General features: G+C 37.6%; 2 protein-coding genes across 2 annotated transcripts in view; both read left to right on the top strand.

Moving 5' to 3' along the window:
* LOC139949015 (succinyl-CoA:glutarate CoA-transferase-like) overlaps nucleotides 1-16,879 on the top strand; it is a 62,385-nt gene that overhangs the window by 19,090 nt on the left and 26,416 nt on the right. The gene's annotated exons all lie outside the window — the stretch shown is intronic.
* LOC139948876 (allatostatin-A receptor-like) lies at nucleotides 10,202-13,809 on the top strand. The gene has a single exon (XM_071947232.1). It carries the CDS (start codon nucleotides 10,376-10,378, stop codon nucleotides 11,387-11,389), a length of 1,014 nt encoding a protein of 337 aa, XP_071803333.1. The 5' UTR covers nucleotides 10,202-10,375; the 3' UTR covers nucleotides 11,390-13,809.

The raw sequence follows: 16,879 nt of genomic DNA, 5'->3' as shown, positions 1-16,879 counted from the left end.
ATCTTATTGTTGACCCTTGGGACTGGCAGGAAGACTAGCGTCTCTGTGGATATCATGTTTCTGATAAGCCAAGGGTAGTAGGTTAGCTCATATATAGGGCGAAATTGAACATGAATTGTGGAGATGAAATTTTGAGTTGCGTGGAAGCAAAAAACCCGTTTGCATGGACATCAGTGGTGAAAGCAAAGGCATAATGTTAAAAGGCAATGTGTTCCTTTGGTTTTTAGGAACCGCTAGATTGTTTTTATCCTGTATAATACTGCACAAGTCATGGGAAAGTTTTCTGTTATAATTTCCACATTACGTAATCACTCTCAAAACGTCATAGTTGGGAGCTCCAATTTGTAAAGCCGCTTTGTTGCAACGTGGAGGTATAACAAAGCAAACTCCCACAAATGACGTCAGCGGCATTGTCCTTTGACGCGCGCTCTCAACGGCAGAAGTGTTTTTAGTTTTTGCAAACCTTTAGGTTGGGGCCAGATTTTTTAATCGATAATTACGATCAATTCAGAAGTGTACACATATCAAAATTACATTAAAATGGCCAACAAGTGCATTATAAACAAGTTAAAATACCATTTCCGTTAAAAACATTCCGCTCAGGTAGCTGTTTAAACTACAAGAAGTGTGACATTGAGTAGTCTGGCAGGCACAATACTGCACAGGTCATAGGAAAGTTGACATTTTGTGTCATAATTTCCACATAAATCCAAGAATTACGAAAGTAAAAGCTGGACGAGTTTTGAGATGTGCCCCCTTTCATCATATCAAAAGTTGATAATAATAAGACAGTGCAATCTCCATAAAGTTTAAGATTTTATGGTTTCTTCCATTGAGCTGTGTACAAATCTTGCGTGCGGGAAGTCCAGGCTCTGTGGCTGTCTTGTAAACATGTGATGTCACAGGTCACATCGTCTATACGATGAAACTAAAATGTGAAAATTTCATTTCTAAAGGTGGTCGCGTATTTGAGAAATCGCAGAAAATTCGGAGCGAGTATGTCCACATAGGAAGAGTTACACTAAAGGAATACACATTATTCTTACAAGCGTTACCTGTGACGCTTGTTTTAATCAAACGTTTAAGAAGAAAAAAATTGGTATGTTGGTCCATAACCACAGTTGCCTACTACGAAGGGAAATGTTTCTCAAAATGCATTACATTGTATATCCAGGGATGAGATTGTTATGTCGACCTGGTGAAGAAAATCAGACAACTTTCCACAAATAAAGCAATCCTGCTCATTGGTCTACTTCTCTAGTGCTTTGCATACTGTTTCCAAAAGCTCCTTGGAATCTATAACCCCAGGGGTTACCAAACGGTAGAATTGGCATCATTTCAACAAACCTTTGAATTTGTATCCAAGTTTCAGACTTTTTCGTTAGTAATGGTCCAAAGCTGCATGTACTTCTTACCTCTGAGTTTTTACTGACACTCGTTTTCAGAACCCTAACCAAACGAAAATATAAACAGACCCTTTAAACCAGAACTGTGTTTAAAATAATTTGCTGAACTGTTAAAACGGAAGCATATTTCTCTTAAAATTAGCTCATAAATTGATCGTGTTCCAGGAGTTAGGTTGATACAAGCAAATTGGATTTTTTATAATGCTAACTTATACAATCATGAAGTAATCCTTGTATTTAACCATGAATAGAAACAAATTCAGAACTCAAGATTGAAAAGCAGACTATCTATTTGATATAAATTAGCCTATTTAGTGGCCATAATTGACCCTCGTCCCCCTCCCCTTTCTCTGAAAATGTTGCGGCGAGGGTTATAAATCTAATTTAAATTGCATTTAAAACGTTTATTAAGTCAGGAGAATCAATTTACCTTGACTTATATGTTTAATATGAGTTAAGCCTTCCGGCCTACGTAACAGCTTTATTTTTTAGACTGTACCGATTTGGGACTAAATTGAAACATAATGTAATTTCTTTGTGATGAACTCCGGGGTAAACTGATTGTGTTCCAGTGTAAAGACACTGGACACGTTTGGTAGCCTAATTGTCAAAGACCAGTCTTCTCTATTTGTGTATCTCAACATTATATGCATAAAAGAATAAACCTGTGAAAAAACGTTGCGAGAGAATAGTGGAAGAAAAAACACCCTTGTCGCACAAGTTCAGATGCTTTCAGATGCTTGACTTCGAGACTTCAGTTTTAGTGAGAAATTACTTCTTCCTCAAACGTTCACACGTTCACACTGCTCCCGTAACGTGCAGCTAAACCCCCTAGAAAAAAATACCTCCTTTTCTTGAACTACGTTTCTTCAGAGGGAGCCGTTTCTCCCAATGGTTTATACTATCAACAGCTCTCCAATGCTTGTTGCCAAGTAAGTTTTTATGCTAACAGTTATTTTGAATAGTTACCAATAGTGTCCAGTGCCTTTAAAGTAACATCACAAAATTGGTTTCTGCTATTACAAAACAGTTGCTGGCAGTGCAAGTACTTTTATATAATCCACAAATTACCTGTAGAAGTTTGAGATCGATCGGCCATCTGTGTCACGAGAAATATTGAGAAAAAAGAAACGATCCCACATTTAGCATGACATCGATTTGAAATAAAAATGAATAAAACGCTCACTGAGCGATTAAAAACTCCAAAGAGGGATTTAGTTTTATTTATTTCTCATAAAATACGACACATCATACAGAAATAGTTGAAGGGATGTTTTCTTCTACCACCATCATTAGAATGTGTAAGTGTTTTTTTTTATTATTAATCTGTGATCTTAGAAGATATTTTATTCTTACCAATTATGTAATTCTCCTTTAAGTGCTTGTGGTTGTGTTATTTCGTCTTGCCTTTGAGAACTATTCCAGGGTCGAAACGTCAGACTATTGACTAGATGTTTCCCCTCGTATAGTTAATTGATTGAAAAACTTGGCTAATTCCTTTTACGAAATGTTCCCTTTTCTATAAACACAATGAGTCTTCACTCATGACGTCTGTAAGATGCATCGATTTGGGTTGGAAATCTCTACTAATTGACACTAACTTAATAGAGCTGCTAACAAGTTGGCATAAAACCTTACTTGGTAACGAGCAATGAGGAGAGGTTGGTAGTATAAAACATTGTGAGAAACGGCTCCCTCTGAAGCGGAGTAGTTTTCGAGAAAGAAGTAATTTTCCACTAATTTGATTTCGATACCTTAGATTTAGAATTTGAGGTCTCAAAATCAAGCATCTGAAAGCACACAACTTCGTGTGACACGGGTGTTTTTTCTTTCTTTATTATCTCCCAACTTCGACGACCAATTGAGCTCGAATTTTCACAGGTTTGTTATTGTGTGCATATGTTGAGATACAGCAAGTGAGAAGACTGGTCTTTGACAATTACCAATAGTGTCCAGTGTCTTTAACATAAATTAGCAGAAGACAGTCATAAAGTGCATGCGATTGATAATAGTACATTCGCTAATATCTTTATTCTGGTAAGCATTTTTGTTGTGTGCTAATAGATTTTAAGTTAGCAATGTTGCTGACAAATGTTGTGTTTAGCATCAAGTAGGAGACCAGTCATCAGAAACGGTGCAAGTGACATAGTACATTGGCTGGTAATCTTACTTTTGCTAGCATATCTTTGTTGTGCTTAGCTACTATTTAACGTATTTTAACATGTATACATGCCCCCTATACTTTGAGGACTCTATCCATTGGCAAATGGGTGCATCACAAAGAAATTCCGTTAAGACACTTTTTAAGCTTTTTGTTTTACTACAGAAGGATTGATACTTTCATCGTCTGTTCCGACGACGGTAAAGTGGTTTTTATTTTCTGACAAACATTCAGAACACCCCACAAGGTCATGACTCTCTTGACATGAACGCTTTAAATTCATTAATCTCATTCAAAGGAACAACTTTGAACTTATTCCTAAAAAACAAAATTGAATTTTATTATCTAGCCGTAATCTTCCGTAATCTAACAATAGTTTTATTGCTGAGGTTGAGGCCAAGGACTGGCAAGGAAAACAACCTCGAATCCAAACACAGGGAAGGATGGGCAAGAACGGTTTCACTGCGGCCCTGGAAATGTTCCTCGGTCGATAAACGACCTCATTAAAGGCAGTGGACACTATTGGTAATTGTCAAAGACCAGTCTTCTCACTTGCTGTATCTCAACATATGCATAAAATAACAAGCATGTGACAATTTGAACTCAATTGGTCGTCGAAGTTGCGAGATAATAATGGAAGAAGAAAAAACACCCTTGTTGCACAAGGTGTGTGCTTCCATGGTGTCTTGAATTCGAGACCTCAGCTGAGGTCTCTCATGGTCCCCGGAACAAACCTTCTCTAGATCATCGACTTCTTGCTTATTATACATTCTTTGAAAACAAAACCTCCGTGGATGGGTCATTCAACCCCAAGATCTGCTGATCTGGGTTTTTTTCCCGGGTTTAAGTTTACCGCGAATCCGCGAATGTAATATGAAACCTGAACTTCTTGATGCCCGCCTTCCGTATGGTCTTTCATATATATATATGTGATCGGTTATCGGTTCCTCGTATTTGAAAAGTCAAGGGCACCAAGGCATTTTAGTAAAAGGCACCCCTTTCTCCTCAAGCATTTCTACTGGAGCATGTCAATGGCACCAAGGCAATTACCAGGGGGCATGGAGGCAACCCCCTTTGAAGTATTAGACCTGCACTGTAGTTGAAAGAGACCCCTTTTTGTGGGTACACCACACTAAGTACATGTACACACCATACGCTAAATGCAAAAATATTCAGAAATACTCATAAAATATTTGAAGATGATCGACCTTCGATAAAGGTAATAGGAAAAAGGGAAAAATCTAGTTTTCAATCAGTTAAAGAAATAAAGAATATATAAAATCATATAATAATCGAGGTTTTGAGGAAATGGATTTTTGACAGTAAGGCCTATTTTTGAGCAAGAAGCAATTTGTTAGGGAATGTATGCTGAGTTTGTTTTGATTAAACACTAACTCTGTTTAAAAAAAGAAGGCCATTTGTTAATGTGTAAATATTGTTGCAGGTGAAATCGTCTTCTACCATAAAACAAAATTAGAATTTGTATCTGATTTAATATGTTGCTATCGTTGTATAGTCATTTGTCTTTCATTGTCTCCCTATGGTATGGTTACAATAACCAGCATCGATGCATGGTATTCAACCATTGAATGGGTTGACCCCACTCCCCCCTGGCGCTTCACGATCCGCGTCTTCACCTGCAGTTTTTGTCTGCACACTCTGTCGTAGTGCGTTACTAAGGGGACATTTTTGTCTTCTAAATCGATTCAAGAAAGGAAAACCTTTTGAGGAAAATCCAGTAGACCCTGTAAGTTTTATGTGGATCTTACCGATTCTGTAATGTTCCTTAAAAGACACTGGACACTATTGATAATTGTCAAAGACTAATCTTCACAGTTGGTGTATCTCAACATATGCATAAAATAACAAGTTTTGAGCTCAATTGGTCGTCAAAGTTGAGAGATAACAATAAAAGAAAAGCACCCTTGTCACACGAAGTTGTGTGCCTTCAGATGCTTGAATTCACGACCTCAAATTCGAAATCTGAGGTCTCGAAATCAAATTCGTGGAAAGTTACTTCTTTTTCGAAAACTACGTCACTTCAGAGGGAGCCGTTTCTCACAATGTTTTATAATACCAACCTCTCCCCATTACTCGTTACCAAGTAAGGTTTACGCTAATAATTATTTTGAGTAAATGCTAATAGTGTCCACTGCCTTTAAAGCTTCCAACGAAATAGAAAGCTTTAGAGAAGCATGAATAACACGCAAAACACGATGAAAGACGAACCTTTCTTTTTGCTCTGATCGAAGCTTCATGGTCGGGTTGTTGTGCTGTTGTTTCAGAAAGTATTGAACACAAGTTGAATCCGTTTACGAAACTATTTTTATCCACACGCACGGTTTATTTCCCACGCCTTGCTGCTTTCCTCCATTTAGCTTCATATTTATATCGTTTTTTTGTATAACTTAAACAGTATTTTAAAAGGCGACATTTCTCTTGTGGAAGTGTACTGGGTATGAATTTGACTCCTACACTTCAAAAACTGGGGTGTTAAATTGATTGTCTTGGTATCTTGTGACAACATCGACACGGTGTTAATTTCACCAATGATATAGTAATGGGGATAAATAACACCATGTTGGTACTGTCACATACCAGGAAGAATCAATTTAACACCCCAGTTTTTGCATTGTAGTGAGATTTCACACTGAAATCTCACCTTTCCTCGAACCCTGTACTCAAGTCTCTTGAAGTCCCGTCTCATGATAAAATGCTTGGAGGATCCCCACAGTGAAGCGTGTGTGTTTGCCTTAATTTACGACGTTATTTTGAACACTTCTCTCTCAGAGGTATTTCCAATTAACTAAATGTTGTCATGGCGACCAGACGCTTTAGAGAGTTTTATAACCGTCGTTTTAGGATGGGAACTCTTTGAAATGACTCCATCGTTGCCTGATGTAGAGGAGTTCATTCATTTGTCATAATTCTGTTAGAGTGTAGACGAAAATTTATATATTTTATGAACATCTGGATATATGGTGTGGTTAAATGCACATCGGCATTAAAAATCTACTTGATAAAATTGATAAAATGAGCAAGTTGGCGACATAACGTTTATTATGTATTTTCCTTTTAGTAAAGGGAATGCTTACTGCAGTGTATACAGTGGTATCTGAAAGGGCGTGTTGTACTTTTCATTTAAAGGCATTGGAAACTATTGGTAATTACTCAAAATAATTATTATCAAAAAACTCACTCGGTAACGAGTAATGGAGAGCTGTTGGTAGTATAAAACATTGTGAGAAAAGGCTCCCTCTGAAGTAACGTAGGTTTCGAGAATAAAAGTAATTTTCCACGAATTTGATTTCGAAACCTCAGAATTAGATTTGGGGGTTTCGAAATTAAGCATCTGAAAGCACACAACTTCGTGTGACAAGGGTGTTTTTTCTTTCATTATTATCTCGGAACTTCGACGACAAATATTTGAGCTCAAATTTTCACAGGTTTGCTATTTTATGCATATATTGAGATACACCAAGTGAGAAGACTGGTCTTTGAAAATTACCAATAGTGTCCACTGTCTTTAAGGGAATAATAATACTACATACCGTGGTACCTGAAATGGTCTTAAGGGCAGTGTGTACTTTTGGTAATTACTCAAAAAATGACCAACTTTGGTAAAGAGCACTGGATAGCTGTTGATATTATATTGCTAGAAAGGACTAGAAAGGCTAGAAAGTCAAAAACTTGACTCCCATAAATGGCCGACTGTGTTTGTCGACGAGGTAAAAAGAAAACCACGCAATTTCGAGTGACACTTGTGTGGATCATTATATTCTACTTATAAAATATCTTTCTAATCATATGCATTTTATAACAAACGGTTACAAACGGCTTTCAAAGACCAACTCGACCGATCCAAGGCAACGTGTTCCTTTAAGAAAGTCTCATTGCACCATTGGGACCATGACGTCAACATTAGTCTCTTCTCGAGGTAATTACAAGCCCTGAAGGAAAGAACTCGGGCCAATTTTGGCTAATTATTAAACTAATGACCCGTACCCACGTAGCAACTATCGATTGCAAAGCAATTTCCATACATTAATGATGTTGTGTACGTTGAAGCTCTATAGCAAAAGCTGTTGTATGATGTTTAAAATGTTCACAGTTCAGTGCAAAATGTAAATGGAAATTTACAACATTTATGAAGAAGAACGAGACTATGTAAAAAGGTACAACATATGTTTGCAATGTTCTTGTCTAAAACCTTGTAAACTAATCTAAACAAAAATGCGTCCCTCAAAAATACATAAATAAGGGAATAAAGGGCGGCCAACTCACCGACAGCGCCCGCACCATCCGTAATATAAAAACGTCTTGCACTTAGACTAACCGGTTATAAACAGAGCTCCAGCTGGTCATTATCAACCGTTTAAACACCCCATGTGACGCGCTCTCCACCAACAGGAATAGCGAAACTATTTATGGATGAATAATAATAACATTGTCTCAGTGTTTCATGTTCGATTTTTATTGCAGTTTCATATCTCACCAAGCTTGTTTTCAGTTAATTAAAAAAGAAAAGAAAAAAAGATGCGTCCTTGAAAAATACAATAAAATACCTTCAAAAATTAAGTAAAATACAAATAAATGAATAATTATAACATTGACTCGGTGTTTCACCGTACTTTTTTGCAGTTTCATATCTGACCGAATTTACCTTCAGTTTGATCTAAAATTGCTGCATGTAAATCAGAAAGAAAATAATTCAATATTATGACAGTGCGTCCTTTCCCACCAAAATCAATGTTTCACACAATAAACTGAAATGAGCCACAGAGCGTGGACTTCCTGCTGGCACAAAGTACACACACCTAAGTGACTCAATGGGAGAACAAATCAACTCTTATAATTGCATCTTTTATATATTCGGTCTGGGTGTTTTTAATGTCAAATATTGTCTCGATTGTCTCCATAAATAAAGAAATGCCGCGTCGAAACTATCGACCTGCAGAATTCTATTAAAGGTTTTGGGTACTTTTTGCAGCAGACAAAACACAGTATCCACAAATTTACATTAAACTTAAACGGTTTGACAGCTTCCCTTCAAGTATAACTTGCTGAGGTTCTGTAGTTTTTTCAGAAATGAGTAAAACAATGTCACGAAAATCTCAGGAAATGAAAACCAATTTAGCATAACTAACATATTAATTTACCACTAATTTACGTTGCCTTGGATCGGTCGAGTTGGTCTCGCTGAAAAGCGTTTGTAGCCATTTTTAATTAAGAAATTTTTAGACAGATGTTTTAAAAGTAGAATACAATGATGCACACAAACATGCCTCGAAATTGCACGGTAAACGCTTTTTTTTTTAGACCAACTCGTCCGATCGAAGGCAACATGCTCCTTTAAGATAACTGCCGTTTTATCTTGTGTAGAGTAATTTTTAGGCATTAAAGGCAGTGGACAGTATTGGTAATTACTCAAAATAATTATTATCATAAAACCTTTCTTGGTGACGAGTAATGGGGAGAGGTTGATGGTATAAAACATTGTGAGAAGCAGCTTCCTTTGAAGTGACGTAGTTTTCGAGAAAGAAGTAATTTTCCACGAATTTGATTTCAAAACGAAATCAAGCATCTGAAAGCACACAAATTTGTGTAACCAGGTTTTGGTTTTTTTTCATTGATATCTCGCAACTTCGACAACCGATTAAGCTCAAATTTTCACAGGTTTGTTATTTTATGCGTATGTTGAGATACACTAAGTGAGAAGACTGGTTTTTGACAATTACCATTAGTGTCCAGTGTCTTTAAATTTCAACACTCAACACTATTTTTTTGCAATTTATATATACGTAATTATGTCGGCTTTTCTTTGGTCGTAGACAAATAATTTAAAGCTTTACATTCGACTCAAAGTTGATTCTTTGTTGAAAACGTGATAAAAAGTAGGACTAGACCTTCACATCTTGAAATCATGTCTTCGTTATTGATTTTCCGTGCTGTATGTGATCTACTTTCGCTTGTTTCCGACTCGGTTAAATTAAATCAAATACAACAGAAAGAGGCAAGTGTCGGCTAAATCATTCGCACGGTTTAAAGTTAGCTCCCGTTTGGTGTGTTTTAGTTGGTCACATAATGTTTTTAAAATAATTCAATTGGGGCAATTTTGTCCCAGTGTTTTCTTCCTTCTTTGTGGTGGTGTTGTTGTTGCTGCTGTGGTTGTGGTTTTGATGTGGTTTTGATGTGGGTTTTTGTTCATTAAATTTGTCTGTCCAATCGTTTAAAAACTGTTAACAAATTGATCCCTAAACCAACGCTACCACGCAACTCTTTCGAGAAAGTCACCTTATTTGGTGGAAAATTCCCCCTAAATTGAATATAACTGCACTGCTCAAAGAGCCAATGACTGTTACTCTCAGGTGGTGTAGTCTCTACGCATGCGTGCCAATGGTTTACGTACATGGTACAGTTGATGATGAAGTGACACTGCTCCCTTAGCATTTGGGTGGTATGTTATCAATTATAATAACGTGGTGTCATGATCTACACATGGTAGACAAAGTTCATAAAAATGCTGCATCGCTTTGCTAAGTTGATCTGATATAGTATTTCACTGTGAGACAGTTTATTGCGTAGGTCTATCCATGGTCTGTCACGCAAAACTCTGGTTAGTGTTTTGGAAGCATTCCACATTTTACGAATCTTGCTGGAGTTTTATCCCGAGTCTTGTATTGGTTTACTTGTGTGTTTTCCTCCGTACCCTTCTGGATTGAGTGGATATAAATTGAGTGCTTGATATTGACGTGTCGTAACACATTGCCACCATTTCTAACAGTTGTGTTATCAACGGTCACTAAAAATGGATGCAATGCCGAACTCAACAACCGATGACTCCAGTGAGATGTTCGCTAGGGTAACATGGGACTGGTTTTCGATCGTCAAACTTACCCTGGCCATCTTCGGTATCCTCGGCAATGCTCTCGTCATTGTAGTCTACATTAAGAAACTCCGTCACAGTAACTCCAACCAGCTGATCGCAATCTTAGCCATAGCGGATCTTCTAACGTCTGTAGCCACCATCCCAAAACCTTCTCTACTAGTGGTACCTAACAATACAGCGGGTAAAGCTTACTGTAAGATCATTGAATCTGATGTCATTATGTGGATATCAATAGTGGCTTCCATATTCACACTGACTCTCCTATCCGTTGAGAGATACTTTGCAGTGGTACGACCTCTCAAGCATCGGAGTGCATTTAACAAGGCTCGCTTGAGATATTATGTCGTAGGTGTTTGGATCTCGGCTATAACTCTTAACGTTGCAAGTTTTTACGTTACCCATGTGAGTGATGATAACGTGTGTGTACTCATATGGCCCAGTCCTACTTTCCAGGGTTTCTACGGTGTGACTCTATTTATCGTGGAGTTCATGATACCAGTAGCAGTGATGGTGGTATCTCACTTCCACGCCATTAGAGAGTTGAAGAAACAAGCTGACGCGCTCCTTGCCCGGAACGAATCGCAGTCCTCACCAGCTTTCTCGTTGCTCCGGTCCCGTCGCCTTGTGATCCGGATGGTCCTGATTGTCGTCATTACATTTATCGTGTGCTGGGCTCCGGATCAAATCGGATTCCTAGTTCTCAATCTGGGCGGATTGTCGCCAAGTTACTTCCGAAGTTTGACCTACCGTTGTTTTACCGTCTTGGCCTTCATAAACTCTTGCGCGAATCCGATCATCTATATCTGTCTTAACAAAAACTTCCGGGCCGGAGTGATCAAGCTTAACCCCTTTAGTGCCCGGGGGAAAGTCGGAGTATCGTCTGAAGAGGGGACCGCAACGATTCGACTACCTGATGGTCCTCCTACAGGTTAATACGTCAGATTGAACGCGGGGTTTGCCTTTAACTTTGTCAGTGACGGAACCAGTTAGATAGGAATGAACTATAAACTTGCAGGTACAACCATGTGTAAATCTATCTTTTATGCGTGTTGGCTCTCAAAAGAGTCGGGTGTGGTGTTGGCGTTTCGAACAGTAGGCATAATATGCCTACTCTGCTTATCTTCAGAAGAATATATCTTGAAGACTGTTCGAAACGTCGAGAACAAATCGCTTCTTTTCAGAGCCAGCACTCCTCAAAATTACAACTGGTCAGTAGCCGCAAGTTTACATTTTAGTTAAATCAATATCTTATTTTCCAAACCATGCAAAGCTGTCAACACAAGAAGCTGTTAGCATGTCATTTCACTTCGTCAGCTTAGCATTTGTCCATGTCATCGATGTGGGTGCTTTTCAACACTGAACTAGCCAGCCGGACAATTTGAGAGATACTGTTAATGAAGAACATTGGCTATACACCGATCAAATTAACTACAATGAACAACATTGGCTATACAACGATCAAATTAACTACTAGGAAGAACATTGGCTATACAACGATCAAATTAACTACTACTTTAACTTCCCTGGTGCCTCGTTATGACGTCATAACATTCTCGTTCACCATTGTACATATAGAACATTAAAACTGACGTCACTTGAAACGTTGGATTAAGGTGATTATCGTACATTTTCGTAATATTAATTGAAGAAAGCTTGGATATTTAAGTATTAATATTAAAATATTAGTATACTGAGCGTGGTGTAATAGTAACGTTGTCTCACACTAGCCCCTATACATTTTATTAATTGTTTTTTTTTTATTAAAATCGCACTTCAGCCGAAAGCTTAATTACGTGGATTCTACCGTATTGGAAGTTACAATATTTAAACTCAAAGAGACAACAGTATACAGAAATGCATACTAAAGACAAGAATTCCGTAAAATGTAAATATGTTTAATGAAAAATTGATTAATCCAATTTGGGGGAAAACTTAAAGGGTCTATGTACTTGTTGCTTTGTAGGACAAAAAACACAATGTCCACAGATTTACATTAAACTTACACAGTTTGAAGATAATGAGTAAAAAGCTTTCCTGAAAATATTACTTGATGAGGTGCTGTAGTGTTTGAGAAATGAGTAAAACAATGTTATGAAAATAATGTTTGTCTCAGTAACCTTGAGAAGCAGTAGATATTTTCCTGCGCTCTTAAATGCAGTGGACGCTATTGGTAAATACTCAAAATAATTGCTACCAAAAGCAGATAACGAGTAACGGAGAGCTATTGACAGTATAAAACATTGTGAGAAACGGCTCTCTCTGAAGTAACGTAGTTTTTGAGAAAGGGGTAATTTCTCACTCATATAATAAATTACTTCAGCTGAAGCATTTTATTATGCATCTGAAAGCACACACAGTATTGCAACAATGGTGTTTAGTCTTTCTTTCTCTTGCAAATTCCATGAACAATATTGAGCCCAAATTTTCACAGGTTTTTTATTTGATGCATCTTGGGATACACCAAGTGGAAATACTGCTCTTTGAAAATTACCAAAGGTGTCCAATGCCTTTAAGCAGCATATTTTTCCTCCTTCCCTGTTAAAGTATAAGACGTTAATCCATTGCAGATGGAGTAATCCTTACATTGATTTGACACCTTCCGTGGTGCGGAAGGCAACCTCCGCATAATAAGTTATAATAATAAGAAGAATCGGTTTTTGTATCTCACGTTACCCGAAGGGCGTCTCAAAGCAATTTACACACAACCAGTGCAACCAAAGTGTTCCGGTAGCATGCACTGCAGTTGGTTGCCTCCAAGTTGCCTGGAGAAACTGCCTTTTGTGACAAGGCCCTAAATTGTAATGGTATAATATACAAGGAATTATATTTTTTTAACGTAGATATAATTAAAAATAACCTTTGGTTTAAATATAAACTCCCAGGGAAATGTTGGCTTGTCATAATCCCGAAATTATAAACGAGTACTGTTTGCGTGGTCGTCTGGCACGTAGACCTAGTCTAGCCCCAGACTCATCACGTCTTTCAAATCACAACACAAAACATGAGCAGATAATTAAGATTAATTCAACCCAGAAAATTATTTAGTTTCAATTTATAACCATTGACTTTTATTTTCCAATACAATTTCTCATTTCGTTATGTATTGCCACACTTTAATTTCATTGGGCTAATTTATCTACCAGGGTTAAAATCAAGTTTCGATATAATTATAGTCGTGACCTACTTGAGCTATAGTTGCGGAAGTATAGTTTTTCATCGAGGCTTTATTATGTTGTGCTCTCACAATCACTGATCCAGGAAAAAAACATTATTTCCTGGGATACATATTGCCAAGCAGGAAGAATTGTGGTTGCTGGCGATCTCTTTTTTTTTGGGGGGGGGGGGGGGGGTTTGGCTCTCTTGAAGTGTTGACTGAAATTCACTCTGTTCGATTGAAAATGTGGACAGCCGAAGTTGTTATGTTGTCGCGGTTAGTGATCCAGGAAAATGGGAGAAAATATTGCCAAGCAGGAAGAATTGGCTACTGGCGATCTCATTTTTATTAGAATTGTTGTTTGTGTTTACTCTCTTATAGGTAGTGGACATTAAAGCTGTTATTGGTACTAATTGTGTATTTTTTTTATTATTATTATTTTTTGCGGTGTAATCAAATTAAATAATTAAATTGAAATACAAATACAAGTCTCTACTAACAAGAAGGTAATTTTTTATTTTATTGATGTTTTTTCTCGGAACCCATCTAAAGGTTTGATCTAAAAGCACAAATTAATTTAATTTCAGACTAAAAATATTTTACATTTACTCATAATAGAAACCAGCCTTCTCGTGATTTGGGACTGTCTAATGCATTTCCACACTGAGCGGGCAGAGATTCTGGTTGTCATGGGTTTCAAGAATGTTTGTTGAATAAATACTAATTGACTTCTTTTATCATCTTGATGATGATAAATAGTTTTTATTTATCATTTGAACATACACAAAATACATCATAATCAGAATATTGAATTGCGTTTATGGTTTGGGTACTTTTTGTATAGGCCACAAAACAAAATGTCCACAGATCTACATACTCGCCCATTTTGAACTAATGATGGTAGAAAGCTTCCCTTAAAATATTACTTGCTGAGTTGCTGTAGTTTTTAAGAAGTGGGTACAACAAGTCACAAAAATAATTTTCGTCTCAGGAGACGAACATTATTTTAGCACGTAAAACGTATTTTTTTTGACATTGTTTTACTCGAGTCTCAAAAACTACAGCACTTCAGCAAGTCATATTTTAGAGAAGCTGTCTACCATCCTTATCTTCAAACTACGAAAGTTTAATCTGTGACACTGTGTTTCGTGTTCAAAAGGATCAAAATCCTCTAAATTTACAATAAATACTTAAAAATTAATCTTGCTTGTTTATAATGCCTTATGATACCATTAAAAACTGAGCAAAGATTTGAGTGATGTGCCTCAGCCTAATATTATGAACATATATTTTTTGGTCCATTTTTTGTGTTTGTGGTATGTTACAGAACTCGTGTATTGTATTAATAGGGATTGAAGATCTAGGTCACAAAACCAGAGCGTGCCAAGTTGCTCTGACCTAAAACAACACAGTTATTCCGTTACGATAACAGAATGGTTATTTAGTCACCTTGATCTGTATTTGTTGAATTAATAAATGCTATAAGTCTTATTGAAAGGGAGGGAGGTTATTTAAGCATGCATCACCCAGTTCCTTCCCCCGCACGTTTTCATGTTGTTTTTTTAAATGTGTTGTTTAGGATGTTCTTCCCTTCAAGGGAGCTTGGCAAACTCCCACTAGGGGATATAAACACCAAGCTGGTAACAGGCAATCTTCCTCATGCACTGGTCTAGACAAGTTTGGTAATTGTAGAAGACAAGTATTCTCACTTAGTGTATCTCAAAATAAAAATGCATAAATAACAAATCTGTGAAAATGTTGGCTCAATTGGTTATTGGGAGTTGCAAGAAAATAATGAAATTGAAAGAAAAAAAAGCACCCTTGCACTAATTTGCGTGCTTTCAGATCCCAAATAAAAGGCTACATGGCTGAATGTATATTTGGCTGAAGTCTTTTAATATTTGAGTGAGAAATTACCTCTTTCTCACTAAAACTTCGTTATATTTTAGAGGGATCCGTTTCTCACAATATTTTATGCTATCGAATATTTGGAGTAATTACCGGTAGTGTCCTGTGCCTTTAACCAGTAGTTCAGTTTTTTTCTAAACCAGAATCTTTGATTCACAGACAAGTTGCGAAAAGGTATTTTAGATTGACTCACAATTCGTTAATTTTGTATTTAGTTTGTGTCTGTGAATTACTCATGTGTAGACCATCAAGTTGAATTGTTCAAACAGCTGGTTGGGATGGCTTCTTTGTCAGTTATTAGCCTACAGCTATTATCATAACTCTTGACATGCTGAATTTAAAGGCAGTGGACACTATTGGTAATTACTCAAAATATTTATTAGCATAAAACCTTTCTTGGTAACGAGTATAAGGGAGAGGGAGAGGTTGATGGTATAAAGCATTGTGAGAAACGGCTCCCTCTGAAGTAACGTAGTTTTCGAGAAAGAAGTAAATTTCCACGAATTTGATTTCGAGACCTCAAGTTTAGAATGCTAAACAGGTTAGTCATTTTATGCATATGTTGAGATACACCAAATGTGAAGGCTAGTCTTTGACAATTACCAATAGTGTCCACTGCCTTTAACATAGATGGCGTGCACAGCAGTAACAGACGCGGCTTGAGTAGCCTGAATATCTGACGTCACACGTCGAGACTCGTGAACAACGCCAGAGACCGGTGTCGCATGCAATTATGTCCTCTATGCAATACTATACGGAAGACATTATTGCATATGCAATAATGTTCGCCGGACGGTTTTGCGCATGCAATCGTGTCCGCCCGGACGCTGCTGCATAATGCAATTGTGTCCGCCCGGACACATTTGCATATGCAGTTGTGTCCGCCCGTGCCAAACCGTCCTTGCAGTAAATTATACGCCCTTGGTCGACGGAACACGCTCGCCATTTTTTTATAGGCAGGCCATGAATGACATGGGAAATGTTCGGCCGTCGCGTATTCTCTGCAATCATAAAATACATGAATATTCATGCTGCATATACGTAGGTTCAGTGCATGCACGCTCGCTTTATACGCGCGCACATCGCTGGACGGTTTTTGCATAGCCCAGACACGATTGCATGGATTGTGCAAAGTGTCGGAGCGGCGTTATTGCCATGGGGACACAATTGCATCTGACACCGGCATTCCAGCCGGCGTGTAGATTGACCTTTGAACTACCCTCATTTCACGAAGAGATACGCAGTCAAATTCTATTGCGGACGTGACAGCAGTGATTGTTTGGGCATCGTATGTCCCTGCACGTTTATAATGATATCAGTGTACCCAATGGATCACTGGATCTAGCGGCAAGGACCTATCT

The sequence above is a fragment of the Asterias amurensis genome, chromosome 16 (assembly GCF_032118995.1).
Source record: "Asterias amurensis chromosome 16, ASM3211899v1".
Taxonomy (NCBI): Eukaryota; Metazoa; Echinodermata; class Asteroidea; order Forcipulatida; family Asteriidae; genus Asterias; species Asterias amurensis.
This window is presented reverse-complemented; position numbering and strand designations above follow the sequence as displayed.